The sequence below is a fragment of the Giraffa tippelskirchi genome, chromosome 12 (assembly GCF_054371585.1).
Source record: "Giraffa tippelskirchi isolate mGirTip1 chromosome 12, T2T-mGirTip1v1.2.pri, whole genome shotgun sequence".
NCBI classification, from domain to species: Eukaryota; Metazoa; Chordata; class Mammalia; order Artiodactyla; family Giraffidae; genus Giraffa; species Giraffa tippelskirchi.
In genome coordinates, this window is record NC_137286.1 from 59,611,263 (window position 1) to 59,637,919 (window position 26,657).

At 47.7% G+C, this 26,657-nt stretch overlaps 1 protein-coding gene and 1 long non-coding RNA gene across 5 annotated transcripts in view; one reads left to right on the forward strand and one right to left on the reverse strand.

Annotated features, from left to right (window-relative positions):
- ADAMTS17 (ADAM metallopeptidase with thrombospondin type 1 motif 17) overlaps nucleotides 1-26,657 on the reverse strand; it is a 397,426-nt gene that overhangs the window by 120,145 nt on the left and 250,624 nt on the right. For 3 of the 4 annotated variants that reach the window (XM_081551355.1, XM_081551354.1, XM_081551353.1), the window contains exons 11-13: nucleotides 26,182-26,283; nucleotides 25,061-25,206; nucleotides 8,698-8,864 (exon numbers count right to left, since the gene is read on the reverse strand). In XM_081551355.1, the coding sequence (XP_081407481.1) occupies nucleotides 8,698-8,864; nucleotides 25,061-25,206; nucleotides 26,182-26,283 (415 nt within the window). Of the gene's footprint in view, nucleotides 1-8,697; nucleotides 8,865-25,060; nucleotides 25,207-26,181; nucleotides 26,287-26,657 lie in introns of all 4 variants that reach the window. The other variant, XM_081551352.1, reaches the window with a different exon arrangement.
- On the forward strand, nucleotides 14,808-19,351 carry LOC145530285 (uncharacterized). The gene is made up of 2 exons (XR_014071635.1): nucleotides 14,808-15,466; nucleotides 16,831-19,351. It is a non-coding gene; the product is annotated as an uncharacterized LOC145530285 (long non-coding RNA).

Genomic DNA, 26,657 nt, shown 5'->3' on the forward strand with positions numbered 1-26,657 from the left:
ATTTATATAATTGTTTTATTTCATTCACCAGAGTTTTGTAGTTTTCCTCATGTAGATCTTACACATATTTTGTTAGATTTAAACCTGATTATTTTATTTGGGGGTGCTAATGTAAACAGAATTGTGTTTTTATATTAAGAATTTCAGTAGTGTTCCTTTTACTTCTTGGCTGTGAGGCATGGCATCCAGGATCTTAGTTCCTTGACCAGGGGTTGGACCCATGCCCCCTGTAGTGGAAGCAGAGTCTTAACCATTAGACTGCCAGGGAAGTCCCTGGCATTGTGTTTTTAATTTCAGACTCCACTTGCTCATTGCTATTACATAGGGAAGTGACTGACTTCTGTACAGGTACCTTATATCCTGCAACCTTGTTATAATCCTTTACTAGTTCCAGGAGGTTTTTTGTTTTCTGTTGATTTTTTTTGATTTTCCACACAGATTATTATGCCATCTGCAAACAAAGATAGTTTTCTTTTCCCCCAATCTGTGTACCTTTTACTTCTTTTTCTTGTCTTATTGTGTTAGCTAGGACATCCAGTAAGCTAGAACTTACATTATTATAAGTAAGCAAAGTAACAATGCTTCATTTAATAAATGTGGATGGAGGACCTCTCTCACACAAGGCACTGTTCTGGCACTGCTTGGGAAAGAAAGATGAATCATGCATGCTTTTCAAGGCCCTGGCGGTCTTGTGGACAAGTAAAGAGCAAACTCTTGATAAGGCAGACTGTGAAAAGCATCACGGGTCTGATCTGAGCTGTCAGAGGACAGGGCATACTGGAAGGAATGATCCATTTCCCCAGCTGGCAGGCTGAGGTCAGTTGTCCCTCCATTTAGATGGAATAACCCAAGATCACGGTCAGTGAAAGAACTACGGGAGACTGAAATGTAAACTGTGATCAGGTTCTGGGAGGCTAATTTGACAAGAATTTTGGGGTGCTCTTTGGGACCCTGAGGTTTCCTGTGAGCATGTCGGGGAGCCACTGGGAGAAGGGCAGCACAGAGTCCCAATCTTGAATGGATGGGTATACCTCCTCCACATATTAGGCTTCCTCTAGTGTTTCATTATAAGGATGGATCTCTTGGCCAAAGCAGTTTCAAAACGAAGGATTACATTTAAACTGAAGCGCTGCCTCAATATCTGCAGTAACTGAGCTTTGAGGAGATTCATTCAACTACAGTAATAAGGACAATGGTGGTGATGATGATAAAATCATAAATAACATTATCTGCTATGTGCCATGCAGCATGCTAAGCAGTGTCTATGCATTTCAGGAGGGTGCTGTCATCATTCCATCTTATAACTGAGCACATGAGGCTCAGAGAATATGCATGGTGACCCAGAGTCCCTTGGCAGTCAGGGCCAGACCCTGGTTTATTCCCACCATCACTGTTTTCCTTCTGAATTGAGAACTCTAGGAGTCAAAGATACCAACAGGGCAAAATGATACCATGCTGAAAACAGACCAACACTTTTATGAACTTCTCTGGCTTCTGAATATATACTGTGATTTAGGCAGAAATGAAAGTGGGATTTGGGTAGAAAAGTAGAGGCTCTCAGAGGTAAGTTGGAAAGACCAGACTTGAAAGAGATGAAGATGGTTTACCTGGGCTCTTTGGTGTGAACATCAGGGAAGTAGAGACTCTGCAAATCAGGGGATCCCAACCTCAGATGGAGGGATTCTGACATGACCCCAGGCAAGAAGGTACACTCAACTCTCCTCTCCCACCTGCAGACACTGTCCTTCATGGCTTGGGCAGCCTGGAGCTCCTCAAGCCCCAGAACAGACTCCAGAGGTAACACTTCCTTCCCCTGCTCAGCTGGAACTCACTCCATTTGTCCATCTCCTTTTCTGAGGACTCTACTCAGAAATCAGGGTACTTCACACCTCTAGGAAGGTATAGCAGTCTGTCCCAAAGGGACACAGGATAAACTTTATAAAACTTGAGCATCTCAGAACCTCTCAATATTCTCTGAATAGTCCCCTCTGAGCCGAGCTGCCCTGGCTAGGTAATTAATTTCCTGATAAATAACATGAGGTGTTGGGTTTCAACTTTGGGCAGTATCAACACTCTTACATTCTCAGTTGTATGTGCTATGCTTAGTCACTCAGTCGTGTCTGACTCTTTGTGATCCCATGGACTGTAGCCCACTAGGCTCCTCCGTCTCTGGGGATTCTCCACGCAAGAATACTGCAGTGGGTTGCCATGCCCTCCTCCAGTGAATCTTCCCTACCCAGGGATTGAATCCAGGTCTCCCACATCACAAAGGCAGATTCTTTACCATCTGAGCCACCAGCGAAGCCTTCAGTTGTATCAGTTCAGTTCAGTCGCTCAGTCGTGTCCAACTCTTTGCGACCCCATGGACTGCAGCACGCCAGGCCTCCCTGTCCATCACCAACTCCTGGAGTTTACCCAAACTCATGTTCATTGAGTCAGTGATGCCATCCAAACATCTCATCCTCTGTCGTCCCCTTCTTCTCCTGCCTTCAATCTTTCCCAGCATCAGGGTCTTTTCAAATGAGTCAGCTCTTCCCATCAGGTGGCCAAAGTATTGGAGTTTCAGCTTCAACATCAGTCCCTCCAATGAACACTCAGGACTGATCTCCTTTAGGATGGACTCGTTGGATCTCCTTGCTGTCCAAGGGACTCTCAAGAGTCTTCTCCAACACCACAGTTCAAAAGCATCAATTCTTCGGTGCTCAGCTTTCTTTACAGTCCAACTCTCACATCCATACACGACTATTGGAAAAAACATAGCCTTGACTAGATGGACCTTTGTTGGCAAAGTAATGTCTCTGCTTTTTAATATGCTACCTAGGTTGGTCATAACTTTCCTTCCAAGGAGTAAGCGTCTTTTAATTTCATGGCTGCAGTCACCATCAGCAGTGATTTTGGAGCCCCCAAAATTAAAGTCAGCCACTGTTTCCACTGTTTCCCCTTCTATTTGCCATAAAGTGATGAGACCAGATGCCATGATCTTAGTTTTCTGAATGTTGAGCTTTAAGCCAACTTTTTTACTCTCCTCTTTCACTTTCATCAAGAGGCTCTTTAGTTCTTCTTCACTTTCTGCCATAAGGGTGGTGTCATATCTGAGGTTATTGATATTTCTCCCGGCAATCTTGATTCCAGCTTGTGCTTCTTCCAGCCCAGTGTTTCTCATGATGTACTCTGCATATAAGTTAAATAAGCAGGGTGACAATATACAGCCTTGACGTACTCCTTTTCCCATTTGGAACCAGTCTGTTGTTCCACATCCAGTTCTAACTGTTGCTTCCTGACCTGCATACAGATTTCTCAAGAGCAGGTGAGGTGATATGGTATTCCCATCTCTTTCAGAATTTTCCACAGTTTATTGTGATCCACACAAAGGCTTTGGCATAGTCAATAAAGCAGAAATAGATGTTTTTCTGGAACTCTCTTGCTTTTCCAATGATCCAGGGGATGCTGGCAACTTGATCTCTGGTTCCTCTGCCTTTTCTAAAACCAGCTTGAACATCTGGAAGTTCACAGTTCATGTACTGTTGAAGCCTGGCTTGGAGAATTTTGAGCATTACTTTACCAGTGTGTGAGATAAGTGCAATTGTGCACTTTGGCATTGCCTTTCTTTGGGATTGGAATGAAAACTGACCTTTTCCAGGCCTGTAGCCACTGCTGCGTTTTCCAAATATGCTGGCATATTGAGTGCAGCACTTTCAAGCATCATCTTTTAGGATTTGAAATAGCTCAACTGGAATTCCATCACCTCCACTAGCTTTGTTCGTAGTAATGCTTTCTAAGGCCCTCTTGACTTCGTATTCCAGGATGTCTGTCTCTAGGTGAGTGATCACACCATTGTGATTATCTGGGTCCTGAAGATCTTTTTTGTACAGTTCTTCTGTGCATTCCTGCCACGTCTTCTTAATATCTTTTGCTTCTGTTACACGTCCATACCATTTCTGTCCTTTATTGTAGAGAGGGAGGTAAAAGCTTCTTAAAAGTTATATAACCATATACCCTAAGGAAAGAAGCTTGGAACATCCCTCTTGCCTGGCTAATGTGTGCCAAGATGAAATCTGGATTGAAGCTATTTGGGGTGGGTCCCAGCTTTCTACTGGTTCTCTTGTTGTCAGGACCTACACTTGATGGGGAAGCCACAAACAGGGAAGGTGAGACAGGCTTGGGGTCTTGAGAGCCACACCACCACATCTGCTTGGTGGAGGCTTGGAAGACTTGCCCTGGTGCTCTAGGGCCAGGATGGTGCAGAGGACACTTGTGGTTCTGATTGCTTTTGTCATTCTCTTTCTGCCAGTGGTTACAAAGTCTTACTAAGATGGAGACTAGTTAACTTTGAGGCCATCATAGCTGCTCACCCCAGCCTGGCCCTCTATGGGGTATCCATGCTGAGGAGGCTTCTCAGCTTCCTATCTCCAAACCTGCCCACTGTGACCCACAGCCAGGCCTCAGCTGATTGGACCACCAGCGGTCACCTGACTGCAGCTAGACCAATCAGAATCTTTCTCCCCACCACAGCCTCACAGCCAGGCCTCAAGGGCCCTCAGTTGACTGGACCAAGAATGGCCATCTGACCACAGCTAGACTAATCAGTCTCTCTCCCGGAAAATCAGCACTGAAAGTCAGTTCAGTTCAGTTCAGTTGCTCAATCGGGTCTGACTCTTTGCGACCCCATGGACTGCAGCATGCCAGGTCTCCCTGTCCATCACCAACTCCTGGAGCCTACTCAAACTCATGTCCAGAGTCAATGATGCCATCCAACCATCTCATCCTCTGTCATCCCCTTCTCCTCCTGCCTTCAATCTTTCCCAGCATCAAGGTCTTTTCCAATGAGTCAGTCCTTTGCATCAGGTGGCCAAAGTATTGGAGTTTCACCTTCAGCCTCAGTCCTTCCAATGAATATTCTGGTAGAGAGGTTATATCTGCTCAAGGATGATGGATCTCTAAGAAGTCTACACTCCCTCATCCACAATTCAGAAATCCAGAAGCTCTGAAAACTGCAAGTATTTTTTTTTTTTTTGAACATTTATGGTAGACACATTAGGCTGCAAAACTAGCCTTGACAGACATGAGGCTGTTGATAGTATTCAGTAACCCACTTCCAGACTGTTCACAGGCAACCTGGAGGTGTCCATGTGTCTGACTGAGGGGTGCTTCCCAGGACCCTGCTGGGGTATTAATACATGGTTGATGTATGGTTGGTATTCTTCTAACACCTCAAGTGCTCTGATCTCCCAACCACATCTGACCCCAGAGGATCTCAATATAGGATGAGGACTTAATAAAAGGTGCTGTGGGCTGCCCATGAGCCTGCTCTTGGACAAGCTGTGAGAAATCCAGTCTGCAGCAGGGGCAGGAAGACATGACTCACAAACACAAGCTGTGCTGAACATGGACAGAAAGTCCTGACATCTTCAGAGACCCTGGCCCCAGAACTTCCTCCTGGCCCTGGGGACCTGTGAGACACCCTGCATCTTTGCAACCATTCTTTTTTCTCATTAAGCAATTCTAGCTGCCAGTGTGGTCAAGCTGGAGTGAGAGAGCCCTGACCATCGGAACTTCCATCCCCTGGGAGGCTCACATCCACAGTGGGTCCTGCCATGTCACAGAGAGCAAGCTCGAAAAGCACCTCCACATCCAAACAGGGCCTTTGCCATGGCCTCTGACACTTCAGTCGGCACGTGGCCTGCTGGCCTGAGCAGGGAGGACTAACCTCTTGAAGGTTTCCACTTCAACGAGATTCCACGGGGAAGGCAGAAAAGGAGTGGGTTTGGCAACAGGCCACCTCACTGGGTTTCTGTCTAAAGGCTTTTCCACTTAGAAATATTTTCTAAGGAGAGTCTTTGTCTTCTTTTGGAGGTGGTATGAATTTGTGGTCCTAAGCCCTCCCTTGGAAAATCTACCTCTGCAAGAATTCTTTTTTTTTTTTTCAATAAGAGAAAAAAGAAAAAAAAATATAGCTTCCCCTTTCTTGAACTGTGTGTCACTCGCCAAAGAATTCCACAGCGATAGCAATGCTATGAATGGGGCAGTCATAATGGGCTTCAGAAGAGCCCAGAGCCCAACCACAGGAATCGTTCCTCTCACGGCTGAGCTAGAATTGTGCCTTTTATAAACGGAGTTGTGAGGGGAACACTTATGATCTGTATTCTCCCCCTACCTTCTGAATTGGCCATTTATTATTTTGCTTTTATCCCTGGGAAACACGCCTTTAAAAAAAAAATTGCTGGCTTCTGTTTATATTTGAGAAGGAAATGAAACCAAATATGCAAGAAGACATGACAATTTCACCCTCGAGGGGGATGTGTCAAGCTACCCTGGCAAAGCCCTGAGCTTGAGGTCTTTCCTTCAAAGGCAGAGAGCTCACCGCCGTATCACATAGGGCTGCACTTTTCAGATCAAAGGCGGTGGCACTCTGGCTGTAATTATTCACTGCTTTGGCAGAAACAACAAGTGAGTGGGTCAAAACACATTCTGAACCCAGCCAGCTTCCCCAGACAGCTGTACTCGGAGGCTTCCCTGAAGGGGGCTCCGGGCAGACATCAGCCTCAGCCACTGTGACGATAAGGAACCAAGTGGCTCAGTGATCCAAAAGCGGTTAGAAGGCAAACAGAGGTTTAATCTGGACTTGGAGAAATCTGTGGAAAAACAGACATTTCAGTGGGATTGCTGCATCAAGTAAATGAGGCAGGAAAACTGAAAACTGGAGCGAGAGACCAAGGAAAGAATAACAAGGCCGTGCACACGGCCGAGGGGAAACAAGAGCGGGGCGCGTCTGTTCAGACCTGACCTCTTCTCTTTCCCAAGACGAGAGAGAGGACAGGCAAGGGACCCAGACCCATTTATCTGGGAGTCTGGGGGTGGGGCTGAAGGTGTGCAAAAGTGCTGGAAACGCGGCAGCCCTGGCCGGCACTCCCTCCCTCCCTCCCGAGTAGGGTGCCTGGGACGTCTACAAGCCTTGAGCGTCTTCCTGCATCAGACGGTGCCCAGGCAGAGCTGTTAGGCTCTCTGGTGAGCCTCGGCCTCCGGCTGCCTGTCCCCCTTTGAGGAGCACGGGTCTACTCTCTCCCTAGTCCGCAGGGAAAAGCGGAGAGTGTGAAGGCTCCATCCCCCTGGAAGTCCGCTGGTTAGGTGACAGGGCGGTGACAGTCACACAGCTGGTGTGACTTTGTGAAAGGTGGTGGTCTTTGTGAAAAAGGAAAATATCTGAAGGACTCCCCAGTGCTTTAAAATGAGCCCATCACCGGTTGAGTTGATGTTCTCTGCGACGGTTTAGAACATCCCATGTCAGTTCGAAGGAACCTAATGGGTCAGGTTGTTGGGTTAAAAGCTGTAGGTCTGGGCCCACTATTCCCTGAACTGCCTGGGTCTACCCCTGGCACAGCTATGCACACTTGAGTGTGTAACAGAGTGTAGATTCAGAGGTTCTTCACATGATAGGGAAGAAACCTAAGTCCTGACAGAGGAACCTCATTTTCCTGCAAGATACTTCAGAGACTGTAAAAATCAGGCCCAGTTGCTGGAGTTCTTACTAAAGCTCCTCACTCGGCACTCATGAATTTTTTTTCTACTCGAGTACCAGAAGCCAACTGGTTATTTTCTGAGTCAGCAGCTCCTTCAGAACTGGGGTCAGCTCCCTCCCAGCTCCTTATCAGCTGCCGAAGCTAAGGAACATCACATGACCTGTAACCTCTCGCCTTCTGCATGGCTTCTTTGGCACATTAAATGAGATGATGCATGCAGAGCTAACTTGAGCCTGGCACGTGGTATGCTCCACCAATGGGACCACGCTGTCATCATTATAACGCACTCTTGTTTCCGGAAGATGAACAGAATCTAAGAATGAAAAACCCCTCAAATAGGCCCCGAGATATCCTTCTGGACAATAAATAAACATCACAAATTTTACAGACACGATACTCCACCTAGAATTTTATCAGTCACTGGAAATGCTTGCAGTGGCCCAGGGGGCAGAGTCTCCTGATTTGAGAGAAAACTGTAGGAAAGAAAAGATGACCTGTGCTTACTGTCATCTTCACCAAGCTGTAAACTGTCCTCAAACAAAATGAAAACAAACACAGACACAGTGAACAGAGTAGTGGTTACCAGCGGGGAAGGGGGGCAGGGGTGGGTAAAGAGGGTCAACTGTATGGTGATGGATGGAAACTCAGCGTCTCGTGGGGAGCACGCTGGTGTATACACAGTGAAAAGTATAGTGCTGCACATGTGACATTTATATAATGTTATAAACCAAAGTTACTTCAGTTAAAATAAAGTTTTTCCCAAACACTCTAGTCAAGGAGTAAGAGCCAACCCAAGATTAACCAAGTAAATCAAGTAAATGCAAGAAAGCATCACCGCTGGAAAGAGAAATAGCAGATGCACAAACCCGCTGTCTTGCTCCTGCAGAGCTGTGTTCTCAGGGTTGGCCCGGGCCTGGCAGCACAGGGCAGATGGCAGGCAGCCAGCCACCCAGGCAGAAGAGATCAGGTCCACTGCCTGCCTCACGGCTGCTCTTGGGGAATCTCACCAAGCTGGGTCATCCAAGTTCAACCCATGGCTCAAGAAGTGGGTGCACAGCTGAGTCAGGCAGGACTGGGTGGATTTTGGGGGTGGGGATGCCTGTGGGTTTTCCCAGGTGTTTATGGCGCTGGGGGAGGGAAGAGGGAAGCCCCCCTGAAAGGATGTGCAGTGTGCCTTTACCATCAACCACCACCGCGGTAAGCAGGCCCTTCTTCTTGCTGCTCAGCCGGTCATGCGTCTGGCACTGCTGGTCACGGAAGCTGGGCAGGCCCTTGGGACAGGGCAGGTTCTCGCAGACCGTGTGCTCCACACTGGCGCCCAGGCAGTGCGTGCCTCCTGGTCCTGGGCTAGAAGGAAGAGAAGGGTTCACGTTAACCAGACAGGCTGCAGAAACAGCAGGGGAGCTCACGGGTGGCTTCTCTTTCCAGGAGGGGGAGGGGCGCGCAGGGTTTCCAAAGCAACACCCCCTCTCCTCTTACACACCATCTCTCAGCAATCCCGGCCCCACGATGACGACATGTTAAGTAAGCCATGAGAAAAATGCATCCAAGAACTGTAAATCAAGGTCATCTGGAAATAGGATACGGGATGGATCAGTTCAGCAAGATCCCCAAATTGTCTTTCATCTGAACTTAAAACTTGACCATCTGTAACACTGAAAACCCCAAGGGGAATTTTTGGCATGTGTGGGTTTTTTGATTTTTTTTCTTCTATAGAATGAAGACCTTTAAATGGCTGCTAGCTATACTTCAGAGGTCACTAAGTTTCACACTGAGTAAATAACAGCTCTCATTTACGCTATAATGAAAAGAATCAGAACTATTAATTCACTTGTCCATGGGCTCTGGGTAGAGACCAGCCGGATCCCAGCTCTGCGCCCTTTACCAGACAAGCGTGAGACCACACATGCTGAAGACTGCAGTCTCGGGTCCTCGACGCTCTGTGCTGAGGCTGGGATTTTAATCAATTCTGCAGACCCAGCTGTGTCCTGGGGCCACATCTGCATAGGGAAAGGCACTGAGGAGCAGCAGGACCCTGGCCCAGCACTTCTGCGAGGCCCTGGTGTCCTCACAGGACTCTGATGGGGGCAACCTCAATGGTGCCCTTCACGTCCACGATGCCAAGAACATCAAGATGGGGTGAGACTGCCTCCCCCATTCCCTGGGCACATTTTTCACTGAAATCCAGCACAAATCACAGCTGCTCCGCTCAATGACTTTTCACAAACTATACACACCTGTTAGCAAGGTGACATTCTAACACCCTAACCATTTCATTTTGAATATTTCTTTCCCTCTCTTTGCCATTTCTTGTCTTCACACTTAAGACCACCCTGTGATCACTGCCTTATAGAAGAGATATGACAGCAGAAGATGGCAAAAATCTTTATGCTTTTGTGTCACAATAATCTACACCAGGAATCCACAAACTTTCTCTGCAAAGGGCCAGACAATCAATTTTTTTGGATTTATGGGCCATGCAAGTACTCAACTCTGCCACTATAGCACAAAAGCGGCCAAAGACAATGTATAAACAAAAGAGTGTGGCTGTGTGCCGACAAAACTTTATTTACAAAACCCAGTGGTGGGCCAGACTTGGCCCATAGGCCATAGCTAGCCAGCCCATGGTCTATGTAAACATGTTTGAGGAAACACCTGCAACAGGAGGAAAGGTGTGTTCACTCCTCCATGCCCACCTCAAACACACCAGGCAACATCTCTCTTGTCCTGAAGTGGAGGCAGCCTTGAGAGATGACATATGCTAGTGGCTCCACAGAGGGTTCTGAGTTTTGATCTCAAAGGCCAGATAAGACCTTGCACTTCTTCAGGCTGATACCCAGCACAGAGAAACTTTTCAATAGGGAACAGTAAAACCTCTCTAAGGCTTATGAGATCGAGAAGAGAGGGATCCTTTGTTCTTCTTTCCACCCAGAGTACCAGGGAGGCAGCTAGAGCTCAGGGAAAATGACTACATGGCACGGTTAGGTAGATGGAGCCTCAGACCACCTTCCCAGCGGCCCCTGGCTGAAGTGTGGGTAGATGAATGTATTTCTGTGCCACAAATCATGGTGTGGAAGGAACAAAGAGGGGCTTGCCCTGATGAACCATGTAGACCTGCAGGAAGGACATCTTTTCTGCAACAGGTGAGCTGCACATCCCATGGCTGGGACCAGAAGGCAGAGATGCTCTAGGGTAAGAAGTTGTGGGTTGAACTGTGTCCTTTCTAAAATTTATATGCTGCAGTCTTAACCCTCAGAGCATCAGAATACCTGAAAATAGGACCACTGCAGACATAGTTAAGATGTGATCATACTAGAATAGAGTGAGTTCCTAATTCAGTATGACTGGTATTATTATAAAAGGGGGGCAATTTGGAGACAGACACCCACAAAGAGAATGCCATGTGAAGATGAAGACGGAGATCAGGGTGATGTCTCTACACTCTATGGAATGCCAAAGATTGCCAGTAAACCACCAGATTCTCCCTTACTACCCTCTGCTGCTGCTGCTGCTAAGTCGCTTCAGTCGTGTCCGACTCTGTGCGACCCCATAGACGGCAGCACACCAGGCTCCGCCATCCCTGGGATTCTCCAGGCAAGAATACTGGAGTGGGTTGCCATTTCCTTCTCCAGTGCATGAAAGGGAAAAGTGAAAGTGAAGTCGCTCAGTCGTATCCGACTCTTAGCGACCCCATGGACTGTAGCCTACCAGGCTCCTCCGTCCATGGAATTTTCCAGGCAAGAGTACTGGGGTGGGGTGCCATTGCCTTCTCCGTTACTACCCTCAGAAGGAGCCAAGTCTTCCATACCTTGATCTTGGACTTCTAGCCTTCAGAACTGGGAGGATAAATCTCTGTTACTTATGCCACCAGTTAGAGGGTTGTTACAGCAGCCCTAGAGATGAATAAACCAGACATCACAGTAACCAGATGCATCCTCAACCAAACTTAGATGCAAACTCAGGAAAAATGGAGCAAAAACTCTTGAAGTGATTAGGAATCCAACATGGACTAGAATGGAGTTAAGAAACACAAATTAGGTTGGCTGCTAAAAAAATAAAAGCTACATTTTTTATATACCTTCCTTAGGGTGTGGACCAAGATTTGTACACCTCATGTAATTAACTTCTGGAATTGCAATTAAGCTTCATTTTAGTTTCCTTCGTCAGTTGATTTTTCCAGATTTATGTCTGACTGACCCTCATATACCAACTACCTTTACGCCTCACAGCAGGTAGGTGGAGAGGAGATCAGTTGTGACAGAATAGAGCTCCTGGATCTGGCAGCAAGCGGGCCTGGGAGGGGGCAGGGCATGCGATACCACGTGTGCCTCAGAGGGCTTCCCTCCGGAATTCTGTTTATCTTGTTTCTTCTCCACGTCCGATCTTCTCTTACAGGGAAGTCTGCTTTCAGCTCCCACCTGGCTCACTGCGCCCCATCTTCCCCACTCCCCCGTCCCTAACTCTTTGCCCATCCTTAAGGCTACCTCCATTCTCTAGCCTATTTTTCTTTCCTTCTTGGAACCTCGCCTGACCCTGCTTGGGTCTCTGCTATGCTGCTTATCATCAACCTTGTGAAACGGTGAACTGAGTTCCCTTTTTCCTCCTGCTCCTCTGCAGTCTTCAGCAGGGAATCTCACACAGGCTGGTCTGTAATAAACAGTAGTTAGACTGAATTAGATTGAAGGCAGGAGGAGAAAGGGATGACAGAGGATGAGATGGTTGGATGGCATCACCGACTCAATGGACATGAGTCTGAGTAAACTTCGGGAGTTGGTGATGGACAGGGAGGCCTGGCATGCAGTCCATGGGGTCACAAAGAGTCAGACACGACTGAGCGACTGAACTGAACTGAACTGATCTATATAAATTGAACTAATTTATCTTAAAAGGACCAAAATACAAAGCAATGTCAGGGAAGACAGTGGAGTAGGAAGCACCAAGAATCTATCTCTTTACCCAGATAACAGCTGTAATTGGCAAAAACTGACTGAGATAACTATTTTGAAACTCTGAAGTCTATTGGAAACCTTGTAGCCTCCAAGAGAAAGCTTGGCTGCTAAGTTATGGTTAATTTTTGTCCATGTCAATCTCGAGTATGATAGGGGCTATCTATCCCCCATGTCCCAGTAACATAGCAAATAGCTGTGCCTGCATTTCTGGTGTGACTTGCTGGAGTCAGTGTGGACCACACGGAGCTTGTCCTCCAAATATCAGAGTTCTGTGTTCTGACCGCACAGTGCTGCTTTTGATTTCTGAGGTACAAGCATAGGGGCTGGCCACCACTGTTGCAACCGCTACCAGAGGGGTTTTCAATGAGCAATATATTAAAAAAAATTCTTTATCTCCTTTTGGGAGCCAGATATTTAAGGATGAGGCTATTCAGAAGCAACTGCACATATGGGAATATTTAGAAAGCCACTAGGTATGCTCAGGGAAAGATGAAGGCTCAGAAAAGGCCAGAAAAGACCTTACACTTCTTCAGGTTGATCCCCAGCACAGAGAAACTTTTCAAGAGCAAAGAAATGGCAAATCTAGGAAGAAGGAGAAAAAGCTGATTTCCAGCAGTACATTATAAGATTCAAATGTCCAGTTTTCAATAAAATAGTCAGAAGTCATTCAAAGGAACAGGAAAGCATGGTCCGTTCAAAGGAACAAAATACATTAGTAGAAACGGTATCCAAGGAAGCCCAGAGGTTGGGCTTACTAGACAAAGATGATAAAATAATGGTCTTTAAGATGCTCAAAGTGCTAAAGGTATACAGACTAAGATAGGGAATGATATATGCAAAAGTGAGACTATCAATAAAGAGATAGAAATTATAAAAAGGAAACAAAAATGCTGAAATAAAAACTCTGAAGTTGAGAAGTACAATAACTGAAATGAAAAATTCACTAGGTGGGTTCAGATTTGAAGAGGCAGAAGAAAAAAATCAGGAATATACATTTGTTCTATGAATTTGTCCTATGAATTGAAATATTGAGTCCAGGGAATGAAAAGAAAAAAAAAATGAAGAAAAGTAAGCAGAGAGGATCTGTGGGAAACCAGTAAGGGGACGAATATACATTATGGGAGTCTCGGAAGGAGAAAAAAGGAGTGGAGAGATTATCTGAAGAAATAACGGCTGGAAACTTCCTTAATTTGAAGACATGAATCTACAATTCAAATAGGATAAACTCTCTGAGATACACTTAATTAAACTGTTAAAGGACAAAAAGAGAATCTTGAAAGCAGCAAGAGAGAAGCAAGAGATCCTCAATAAATTACCAGTCAATTTTTAATCAGAAACCCTGGAGGCAAGAAGTCAGTGGGTTGATACATTTAAAGTTCTCAAAGAAAAAATCTACTAACTTAGAGTTCTGTACCCAGCAAAACTCTCATTCAAAAATGAGGGAGAAAATTAAGATACTCCTAGATAAGCAAAAGTTGAGGAAGATTTTTATCATCAGACATGCCCCACAAGAAATTCTTCAAGTTCAAATGAAAGGACCACAACATGGTAACTCAAAGCTGTATGAACAATTAAAGCCGCATGAACAACTGAAGCTCTCAAGATGGCATGATGCTAAGCTTTGTCAGAACCAGCTTTTATGATGGAGAGACACCAGAAAACATCTACTTCTGTTCACTGACTACACCAAAGCCTTTGACTGTGGGGATTACAACAAACTGTGGAAAATTCTTAAAGAGATGGGAACACCAGACCACCTGACCTGCCTCCTGAGAATCTGTATGCAGGACAAGAAGCAACAGTTAGAACTGGACATGGAACAACAAACTGGTTCCAAATTGGGAAATGAGTACATCAAGGCTGTATATTGTCACCCTGCTTATTTAACTTATTGCAGAATACATCATGCAGAATGCTGGGCTGGATGAAGCACAAGCTGGAATCAAGATTTTTGGGAGAAATATCAATAACCTCAGATATGCAGATGACACCACCCTTATGGCAGAAAATGAAGAAGAACTAAAGAGGCTCTTGATGAAAGTGAAAGAGGAGAGTGAAAAAGCTGGCTTTTAAAACTCAACATTCAAAAAATGAAGATCGTGGCCTCTGGTCCCATCACTTCATGGCAAATAGATGGGGAAACAATAGAAACAGCGATAGATTTTATTTTCTTAGGCTCCAAATCACTGCAGATGGTGACTGCAGCCATGAAATTAAAAGACGCTCGCTCCTTGGAAGAAAAGCTATGACAAACCAAGAAGTGAAAGTGAAAGTTGTTCAGTTGTGTCTGTCTCTTTGTGACTTCATGGAATATACAGTCCATGGAATTCTCCAGGCCAGAATACTGGAGTGGGTAGCCTTACCCTTCTCCAGGGGATCTTCCCAACCCAGGGACTGAACCCAGGTCTCCCGCATTGCAAGCGGATTCTTTTACCAGCTGAGTCAAGGGAAGCCCTAGACAAACCTAGACAGTGCATTTAAAAGCAGAGACATTACTTTGCCGACAAAGGTGCATCTAGTCAAAGCTATGGTTTTTCCAGTAGTCATGTATGGATGTTAGAGTTGGACCATAAAGAAAGCTGAGTGCTGAAGAATTGACGCTTTTGAACTGTTGTGTTGGAGAAGACTCTTAAGAATCCCTTTGCTTGCAAGGAGATCAAACCAGTCAATCTTAAAGGAAATCAGTCCTGAATATTCATTGGAAGGACTGATACTGAATCTGAGGCTTCAAAACTTTGGCCACCTGATGCGTGGAGCCGATTCATTAGAAAAGACCCTGATGCTGGGAAAGACTGAAGGCAGGAGAAGAGGAGGACAACAGAGGATGAGATGGTTGGACGGCATCACTGACTCACTGGACGTGAGCTTGAGCAAGCTCTGGGAGATGCTGAAGGACAGGGATGCCTGACATGCTGCAGTCCATGGCGTTGCAAAGAGTCAGATATGACTGAGCAACTGAACAACACACTAGAGGAGGGACAGCCTTTGTCTCTGACTCTGGTATGTGATTTCTCCCAGCAGGTTCCTGTTGGCCCATGATGCCCACCTTCCTCTAGGCAGCTTCCAAGCACACCACACTCTCAGTCTGGTACCACATGCAGTCTCACCTTTGGACAGCTTTCTCTGACATCCCCAAGTATGATTTTCGGGAGAGTTCTACCAGTGCAGCACCTCTGCAAACCTCTCCCTCATCCAGGGCCCTCGGTGTACGCTCTCCAACAGGTCCAAGGAATTTCATCCCTGGGTGTGTGTGTGAAGTGGGCACCCTCATTCATACTTGTTCCACCCTTGGGTGCCCTGCCTCAGACCTGAAGATAGTGGCTGCTTCCCGTATCTACTCTCTCTGTGTTTTTAGAGTTCTTTACCTCTTAGCAGCTAATTCCCCTATACTCCACCCACTTGTTATAGTTCATGCTTTTTCACATTAAGCTTTTCCTGTTCAAAAAATGACTAAAAGATTTGTTTTTTTCAGTTTTCCTTTTGGTCACTATTTTGAACAACATGGGAAAAGGAAGACGCAATCCACAAATAGCACAACTTGCTACCCCCATCATCCAAATTTCGGTGTGTTGATCTGTGGCAGGACTCTGCACTCAGCTGACTCACTCTTTAAGTTGGTGTCAATAATACAGGTCATCTGAGTGTTACTGTGACACCAGTGAGGGTCTCCTGGGTACAGAGTGGTGCTGAGACCACAGAAAGAGCAGAAAATGCAGGAGAATCTTTGTGGAGGGAGGGTATGTCTGATGAGAAGGTCCACAAGGAGCTGATGAACAGAAGTTCTACTAGAGGACTTGAAGGAGGGACCAGCTTTACCAAGGAAGTCACACAGGTGAGTGGACCACATTTGAGTTGTATGGACACAAGGCCTTTAGGAGATGCTGTAGTGGACCTGTAAACATAGGCAGGAGAGATAACCCTCCCAAAGTCTGAGGAGCAGAGGGCTGGGGTTCTCATTTACCCTGAGTCATGCAATGTAGATAAAATAAGCACCTGCTTCTGCTGCTGCTAAGTCGCTTCAGTCGTGTCCGACTCTGTGCGACCCCATAGATGGCAGCCCACCAGGCTCCCCCGTCCCTGGGATTCTCCAGGCAAGAGCAGTGGAGTGGGTTGCCAGTTCCTTCTCCAATGCATGAAAGTGAAAAGTGAAAGTGAAGTCGCTCAGTCGTGTCTGACACTTCGCCACCCCATGGACTGCAGCCTACCGGGCTCCTCCGTCCATGGGACTTTCCAGGCAAGAGTACTGGAGTGGGGTGCCATTGCCTTCAACAATAGAAACCAAGCTGGACATGGCTAAAATAGAGGATGGTTAATGTGGTAGGATTTGTGGTAGACTAGTTGTCCGTACTCCGTGTTTCCCACAGGGGCTGGAAGGGCCAGAGGGCTCCATGAAGACTCACGTAAATGGAAGGGGAGGCAGCAGCACAATGAAATCTCATCCTTGAGGACATAGGTAAGGACAGAGGCACTTTCACATCAACTGTGATCACATGCTAATATGCCGGAGGGCACATGCTCCGCCCGCTGTTGATACTCATTACGTTGTTAAGTTGGCAGAAAGAATCAGATAGGGGGTCCTGACTGCATCCTTCAGATGAGGAAACTGAAGTTCCTATGTATTAAAGAACTTCTCATCAGGGAAGTAAGAGGTGGAGATAAGAAAATGTGACTCACAAGCACCCCTGGTGGCAGCAGGAGCAGGCTGGGGAAGGGGGCTGCCCACTAGCTGCTGTGGGGCCAGGAGGGCCAGCTTGACTCACTGAGACAGGCTTTAGGGGTGTGATGGATTTTCAAGATGATTCTCCAATATCAATGCCCAATTTCTATTGGTACTCTATCAGGACTTTACAAACATGAACAAAGTAGGAATTTAGACATAAACCCAAATGACTGCAACAGGGAGGTCACAGGAATGGATATCCAAGTGGCAATTACAGACACAATCAGGTGCTCAGTCTGACTGCTTATGAAGGAGACGCACAGGACAGCGTCACTGACGCACTGCTACACGCCGGCCAGAATGGAGAGCGCTGGTCAGGCTGCGGGCGGGTGGAGGCCACCACTGCTCAGGGCAGAGGGATAGCACAGCCACTCTGCAAACCAGGCCCTCAGCCACTCACATGTGCGCCACGAGTCAATGGACCTGGACATGCACCCAGCACAACTGTTCCACCACGGTGAGCGGTGCTGTGCTGGGAGCCACACACTCACGGGTAGACGCCCCTGCTGCACATTACACCATCAGAAAGACGTTTGAAACAGGGAAAAGCACGAGGTAGAGACGCTTGAGGGGAGCAACCAGAAAGCGGAGAGAAAGCTGAGTCCTTCTGAGCTCCTGTGAGGGCAGGCCCGGCTCCTGCCAGCTGGGTCCCAAGGGCCTCGAGTAGACCCAGTGCAGGGCAAGGGAGGCCGAAGGGCTGCTCAGAGTCACAGGGGGCAAGTGTGCCCTTTCCTTGAGTGACAGGCAGCATTCAAGTGGAAGGAAGAGCAAGCAGCAGCTGAGCGGAGGCATGTTTTGGTTTTCTGCTCTGCTCCACTGAATGAAGGTAGATGAGAAGATAAAGTCACTACCGTGGCTGACACCCACTCGCCACCCAGAGACACAGCGGCGTCATCAGCTTCGCCTCCTGGTCTTGCACCAAAGCTCCGAGGAGTAAGCAAGGTAGGGTTTCAAAGTGCCACAGGGCTGCCAACACCCCCCGCCCAGGGCAGCTGCCATCCTAGTGTTAAGGCCGCCTCTGAAAGGTGCCAAGTAACACATGTAATTTAGGCTCAAGTGAATAAAACTGGGACTTTTAAAAACTGTCGCTGTGAACACCAGGTATGTTAAAAGCACACGTACAGGGGTTTCACTGGGGAAGCAAAAAGCCATTACAGGCACATAACTTCACTCCTCTGGGTCTCAGGAGGCAGGCTGTTTTCTGTTCTGATGCTCGGGGGTGGATGCTGCATGGTGAACCCTGACACACCCCTGCTTCTAAGATCCACTCACATCCTTAGCCTTTTGGGGCAGAGCCGGCTCTTCACACAAGATCAGTGGAGCCTTTTCTCTTTACGCTACTCCTCAGCCCTGCCCCCACACAAGCATCTTAATGGGGTACCAGAATTCGCATCAGAGATGAGCTCTCTGCCTCATCGTCTTGGCACTGACAGCGACACAAATTAATGCACGAAAGGACAAGCTTAGGAAGCTGGATGAAAGCCACAGATGGTCCCCAAAGCCTTGATGTCAGTTGGCAAGAAATAAAGATTGCAATAGCTGTAAAGACCAAGACTTAGAGAAAAAATGGGGGGACTCTTTTGCCAGTTATTTTGGACAGTGAATAAACCAGCTGCGGAAGATGGGAAAGTTGCCAGGAATATAAAGTGAAGGGGGTGGGGAGAGAGTGGTGGGAGCACTCCAACTCTGAGACGCACATAGCAATGAGGTTTGGACATCCTTGGGAGATCTCAAGGCAGTGAGCATGGTGATTTAAGGAGTGAGCTGCGGAGAGGATGCTGTTTTGGTCAGAGCTTGGCTCAGGGCCACCATCAGCTGTGCTTTGTAACAATCACCACCTCAGGCCATTCTGCAGAAACAGGCCGACAGCTGCTGCCTGGACTTGAGCAAACCCTCGCTGCTCCTGCTTCTCCTGGGAAGCACCCAGGACTGCCGCGAAGCCGCCCCCCAGGCCAGCCCCTTCCCCTCCCGTTCACCTGGGTGGCTCTACAAAGGTGGGAAACCCTGCAGAAAACTACAGGGGACAAAGAGCCTGTCCCTTCTGCTCAGAACAGGAGATGGAGCCACACTGTTATCGTGAAAGACGGCACTGACTACCAAGGCGTAACTCTTATAGGAGTAAAAACGTATTGTCTCTCTCACTTGGAATAAACAAGGCTGGATTATGTTTGGAGCTTGCTCTCGAGGGGGCTCTGAGCACCTCAGCTGTGACACGGCCTCACTGAGAGGACAGGCCCGAAGAAGATGGCCCCCAAGTCCAGGGACACCTGGACCCCACTCCTGGCTGTTCACAGGCCGTGGGCCTCAGTGACGCGAGATGGTACAAGGGAAGGGGCCTACCTGGTGATCCTCTTTCCTGGCTAATGATTCACAATAACCCTTGTGTTTTGGGGGGAAGACAAGATTAGGTGTGTGTTTTGCAGTACTAGAAGATCGGAACAGCCGCTTTTTCTCAGCAAGCACGCACCCAGACAGTAAGGTGCTCAAGCACGCGTTAGGGAGGGCTGGTCTGCTGCGGGCATAGGAGGAGGATGGGGCCCCAAAGCTCAAAGGCCAGCGGGGGAGGGTGCAGGAAAACAAGGGAGCAAATGCATATGAGTAATTACAAATCGTGGTACCTGTAAAGCGAGGGAAGGGTACGGAGGGAGCGTGCAGGGCAGGCACCCGTCTGGCACGGTGGTCAGGAGAGGAGGCCGGTCTAAAGAGAAGACACAAAGAGGGAGGAGGGAGCTGGGAGGAGGGAAGGGGCACCGACTCAGGGGTGGGGGTCGGGGCTGGCGTCTGAGCACAGAAAGGAGGGCTGAATAGGGAGGCACCTTCTCCTACAAAGACAAAGCCACCCAGGGTCTACAGATGCAACCTTATCTGGGAAAAGGGTCTTGATGGGTATCATCGGGATCTCTGAATCATGAGATCGCCCTGGATTAGTGTGGGCTGAAACACAATGACTAGTGTCCTGAGAAGAGAAGAGAAGGTGAAGAGACGCCCAGAGAAGAGGCCTCCATGAAGGCAGAGGTGCAGCGGTGCGTCTTCGGGGCAGAGAAGGCTGGCAGCTGCCAGGGGAGGGGTGGGGTGGGTGATGGGCCAGCGATGGCTTCTCCTTCAGACTTTCAAGAAGGAATCAACCCTGCTGACACTTTGATTTCAAACTCCTGGCTTCCAGAACTCTGAGAGGATAAATTTGTGTTGTTTTCAGACACCAAGTGCTGGTAAGTCATTATGGCAGCCACAGGAAATAACACCGGGGCCACGGTGAAGAGCACGGATTTCATTCCGAGTGCAGCGGGGAGTGACCGGGAGGGCTGAAGCAAGAAGAGATTGTAACTGGCTTTACAAGGATGTCTCCGGCTTTCTGTGAATCAATCTAGAGAGGAGGAGCACAGGGGAAACAGGGAGGCTGATGCTGATGGTTTGAAAAGACCCTGCAACATTGCTGCTGGGCCCAAACCTGACCTGCCGTTGCCCAGTTGTGTGACCTAGGGCAAGTCACCTAACTTCCATACGATTCAGTATTATTTAACACGTACAAGGGGGATAAAGAGAGAACGCCTCTCCCTTACAGCAGCTTTAGCTGATTTACTACATGTGGCAAGTCACCTAACTTCCATACGATTCAGTTTTTAACAGGTACAATGGGGATAAAGAGAGAATGCCTCTCCCTTACGGCAGCTTTAGGTGATTCACTAGGTGCAAACGCCTAGAAGGGAAGCTGGCTCCTGTGCCCTGTGATCACAATCAGATGTGGAGGAGGAAGGGAAGGGACAAGGGGATACATGTGGGCTTAGGGGCTTTGAACTCAAGCTATGCAACAGCTGGTGGTGCTATTTACTGAGGGGGACGTGGGCTGGGAGGGGAACTAGGGGGAAGGGATAAGGAAGTTTAGGAAGTCTTAGGTTTGAGGTGTCCAGGAGAAAAACCAAGGGACTGTGGTTGGTGGGACTAAGATAAAAACAGGGCACACAGGGGCCCTCATCAGATGCCAGCTTCCCTGGACACTTGGGGGCAACACAAAATGCCCCTGGAGTGTCCCAGAGCAGAGAAAGCAGCTGGGGTGGGGACAAAGCATGTGGGCACTTTAACCAACATCATTTTCACGAAATACAAACTCTGGTCCCGTGAAAGTTGTGCCTAACACAACTGATCAGCATTAATAACATCTTGGGCTTCCCAGGTGGCGCTAGTGGTAAAGAATCTACCTGTCAATGCAGGAGACTTAAGAGATGCAGGTTCAGTCCCTGGGCTGATAAGATCTGGAGGAGGGCACGGCAACCCACTCCAGTATTCCTGCCTGGAGAATCCCATGGACAGAGGAGCCTGGTGGGCTACAGTCCAAAGGGTCACAAATGGTTGGAATGACTAAAGCAACTTAGCACGCATGCTTGCAATAACATCTTCTTGCAACGGAGCCTTCACCTAAACGCAACTGTATTGTTGGGACATAAGAGTCCAGATGTTCAAGCTGGTTTTAGAAAAGGCAGAAGAACCAGAGATCAAATTGCCAACATATGCTGGATCATCAAAAAAGCAACAGAGTTCCAGAAAAACATCTATCTCTGCTTTATTGACTATGCCAAAGCCTTTGACTGTGTGGATCACAATAGACTGTGGAATATTCTGAAAGAGATGGGAATACCAGATCACCTCACCTGTGTCTTGAGAAACCTGTATGCAGGTTAGGAAGCAACAGTTAGAACTGGACATGGAACAAAAGACTGGTTCCAAATAGGAAAAGGAGTACGTCAAGGCTGTGTATTGTCACCCTGCTTATTTAACTTATATGCAGAGTACATCATGAGAAACGCTGGGCTGGAAGAAGCACAAGCTGGAATAAAGATTGCCAGGAGAAATATCAATAACCTCAGATATGCAGATGACACCACCCTTATGGCAGAAAGTGAAGAGGAACTAAAAAGCCTCTTGATGAAAGTGAAAGAGGAGAGTGAAAAAGTTGGCTTAAAGCTCAACATTCAGAAAACTAAGATCATGGCATCTGGTCCCATGACTTCATGGGTAATAGATGGGAAAACAGTGGAAACAGTGTCAGACTTTATTTGGGGGGGCTCCAAAATCACTGCAGATAGTGACTGCAACCATGAAATTAAAAGACACTTACTCCTTGGAAGGAAGGTTATGACCCACCTAGACAGCATATTAAAAAGCAGAGACATTACTTTGTCAACAAAGATCCGTCCAGTGAAGGCTATGGTTTTTCCAGTAGTCATGTATAGATGTGAGAGTTGGACGGTGAAGAAAGCTGAGTGCCGAAGAACTGATGCTTTTGAACTGTGGTGTTGGAGAAGACTCTTGAGAGTCCCTTGGACTGCAAGGACAATCAACCCATCCATCCTAAAGGAAATCAGTCCTGGGTGTTCATTGGAAGGACTGATGTTGAAGCTGAAACTCCAATACTTTGGCCACTTCATGTGAAGAGTTGACTCATTTGAAAAGACCCTGATGCTGGGAAGGATTGAGGGCAGGAGGAGAAGGGGATGACAGAGGATGAGACGGTTGGATGGCATCATTGACTCGATGGACATGAGTTTGGGTAGACTCAATGGATATGAGTTGGTGATGGACAGAGAGGCCCAGCGTGCTGCGATGGGGTCGCAGAGAGTCGGATACGACTGAGAGACTGAACTGAACTGAAGAGTCCTTTCAGAGGTATTTAAAGAGTCAGATACTCCTCTACTATGACATTTATTGGGTGTCACCTGACCTGAGATGAAGCACATAATGTGCCAAAGGAGAGCAGTCTTTGATCAGGGCACCTGAGCTCCAATCAGAAACATGTGACACCCATGACAGCCACAGCCTTTGCAAATTGTGCTCTGAAATTAACAAAGCTTTTCCTCCTCTGAGCCTCAAAAGAGCAAGGCAGGAGGCAGGGTGTGTGGTCTTGCCCCTGTTCTTCTCTTAGTGCTAACATCAAGAGGGGTCATGAATTAAATATAGACCATGTACTCCATATGGGTCCCCATGGATTGTTCCAATTTTTAGATAAATAAGCAGGTAACAGTCACATGTTGCTATAAAAAGTGTCCCCAGGATTTGAAGCCTTGTCTGTTCTGGCTCTGAAGTCTAGCTCCTCCTACTATACCATGCCAGCTTCCTCTCATGGCTGAGATCGCATGACCAATAACCAACCAGACCAGGTCCAAATTTCCACACCATGATTCTAAACTCAGAGCTCTCTTCTTTGGGGCCAGAGGTGGAACTATTTTAATGCCATCACAGAGCAACGGAAAAACAGACACCACTATTAATTTCTCACCACTTAGCTAAATAGCTTTTCTAATCATCTACCCACCTATGATGGCTAATTTTACAAACCAACTTGACTGGCCATGATGTGCCAAGACGAGAAGCTATTCCTGGGAGTGTCTGTGAGTATACTTCTGGGTGAGATGCACATTTGGATCGGTGGATTCCTAGAGCAGATGCCCTCCCCAGTGTGGGTGGGCATCTCCCAACCAGCTGAGGGCCTGATGAGAACAGAAGCCCTCACTGTTTGAGCTGGCATGTCTACCCTCATCTCCTGCCCCTGGAGTGATATTTACACACGTGCTCCCTGGTTCTCTGGCCTTCACAGTGAATGACACCTGGGCCTCCAGCTTGCAGGTGGCAGATCAAGGGATTTCTTAGCCTCCAGGCCCATGTGAGCTGATAATAAATCATATGTATATGGCTATTGGTTCTGCCTCTCTGAAAGATCGTAATATACCACCTATGCTTTTAATTAAGAACTCAGTTCTAAAAGTTTAAATACCTATCTACCACGCATCAGGCATGCTGCTGGGGCTGGAAGGAGCAGTTTTAATAAGACACGGTACGTAATGCCAATTCTTACGGCGCTATCAGAGAGTACAGTGTTCTCGGCATTGCCTCAACAGTGAGGGCAAGTTTTCCTTTAATCCAGAGGTTTTCAGCCTTAGCTGGACATTGGAATCACCTCGAGAGATTCACACATCTGACTCCTTGGCCCCACCTCCAGACTTTGTGATTCGATTGGTCTGCGACATACCTTGGGTGTCAGAATTTTTAAATACAAGAAAGGTTTGCTAATCACTCATTACTGTGATTTAACTGTTGATATAAACCATTTCCTTTTAGTCATAATTTATAACTTTCTCATTCCTCAAAATTAATGTGATGTAGTTAATGGCACACAAGATATAAAACAGACTCTTTAAAGAAACATTAAAAGTTGGAAATTTCAAGAGAAGAAACATGCCAAACCTGTGATAAAGGAATTGCTACAATTGAGGATAAGATCTAGCCCTGAATTTTTCAGAGCAAATGTGTAGAGGTCAACAAGGGTTATCATAGGTGGACAAAGTGTCATCATAGTCAATAAAAGGAAACCTATGAGGGGAAAAAAAAAAAAAAACCCAACCCAAAAGGTTATCTCCTGTCAGCTCTAACAGGACAGGTAAAAGATATCTGGATACACAAGAGCAGAACCCACAAACGCTCTGTGACTTTTCAACAGCCAGGCTGCTCCCAGTTCAGCTCTTAGCCAATTTGCAAGTCAGCCCCGTTTCCCCGAAGGTCTGCCGGCTTCCCTGGGATGACCCTCGTCTAAGGCAGCCACGAAGCAGGCCGGGAGGGATCCTCAGCCCGCTGTCTCGGGAAACGGTTCTGCCACGGCCCCGCAAGGGAGGCGAGCCCGCTCTGCCCAGGGCTCACTGCCTCCCTGCCGCAGTGGGAGCTCTGCTGCGCTGAGACGCCGTTTCAAGTACACGAGGCCCGTCACCGGGCCCTGTGGTTCGAGTTCCCTTTGGTTCACCTAAAAGCTCCAGTGGGAGACAGACTGTGCTCTGCCGAGGTTTGGACACCCCGATCCGGGCACCCTGGGGAAGGCGGCGGGCACTTACGGAGGGTGGTCGCATTTCCTCTGCCGGAAGCGGGCTCCCGTCCCGCACGTGCGGCTGCACATACTCCAGGCGCCCCAGGGGCTCCAGTCTCCGTCCACGTGCTCCGGGATGGGTGTCTTGCTCACACACTCGCCCGCGCGGCACCACTGAAATACAGCAGGACGCAGAGCTGCTCACTCACGGGTCACAGACCCCTCCGCGGGGCAAACACCTTGCTCCCCAAAGCCCCCGATGTTCACAAGGCACACAAAAGCGGACTCGTGCGGGGGGTGTGCGTTTGCGAACTTCCTATCCAGCCTGACATCTCTAAGGCTCTGGCGTTTGGATTTCGCCCTGAACGACGTGAGGTGTCCCGTGCAGGTTCTCAAAATTCCCAGAAGAAAAGGGTGAATGCACACGGCTCAGGGAGAGACTTCACCTTCTGCAAACTGTTTAGTGGGAGTCTCTGGAAGGCAGTATTTCCTGGCTCTGTAGTTTTGAACTTCAGATTTGGGATTGGTGCTGGGAGATGACACAGCTGGGGCCATGCGGGAGAACCATAGCTCTTTCTGAGGATAAGAGAAAGCCAATCCTTGAAAATAATTTCCCAAACTGTGCAGCACCACCCCTGGGGCACAAGATGTGATTACACAGTCGTGATCACAGCCCCTCTTTCAGTTCTCACAGTAAGACTAAAGAGAAAGCCTCAGACTGTGGTGGCTGGCCCTGACCACCTCTAACACTTCAATCTCTCCTGTTAAGGAAGATCAGTGTGAGGGCTGGTGCACTTCACCTCTAGCAACGTTCTCATTAAAATCATCTTATGACAGTGATTTGTGCATGGCAAGTAATCCTGTTTTTCCATTTACGGTCTGCTGATATAAACGTTTTAAGTAAATTCACTCATGTAACAAAAGGAGTTAATTTAATAAAAACACCGAGTAAAAGATTCTTGTATAAGAGGAAAAGGAAAGAGGTGAATGTGCCCCTCCATGCCTGAAGTGGGCTCCAAGGCATCTCTGGGGCATTTCTGGTGGCCCGGGGCATGTCAGGGGCTCTTGAGTACACTTTTCAGTCGAGGTGCCAATGTGCAGGGGATGTGGGACTGGCTGCCTGCTAAGGGCAGTGGGAAGCAGGGTTACCTTGTCTGCCCCACACTCTGTGCCATCCAGGGGAGGGTCCAGTTTGGTCTTGCAGGATGTATCTCCTTCCACCAGGCACCACAGTCCAGCGCACATCAGATGCTGCTGACAAGGGAAGGAACGTGACTGCCGAGAACTCTGCACTCAGGTCACAGCAGGGCCAGAGGCGGAGCCCCCTGACCAGTTTGGATTTGGGATACAAACATGAGGGGAGGAGGAAGGGTCATGAATCTGCATGTCAAAAAAATAGATGCTTCATTTCAACTAGATCATTTAGCTCGACAAAATTCCACGCATTTACTCCTAAGAGGGCGGGTCTCATGGGGGTTGAGCTCAGCAGTTTCTGCACTAGCTATTGAGGCCCTAGGAGGCGTCTGGCACAGGCTGGAGTCTGGAAGCTCTTAATAAGTAGACACATTCAATGTAGGAAGGTATTAATACAAGGCAGACTCCCACATGTTACGCAGAGCACACAG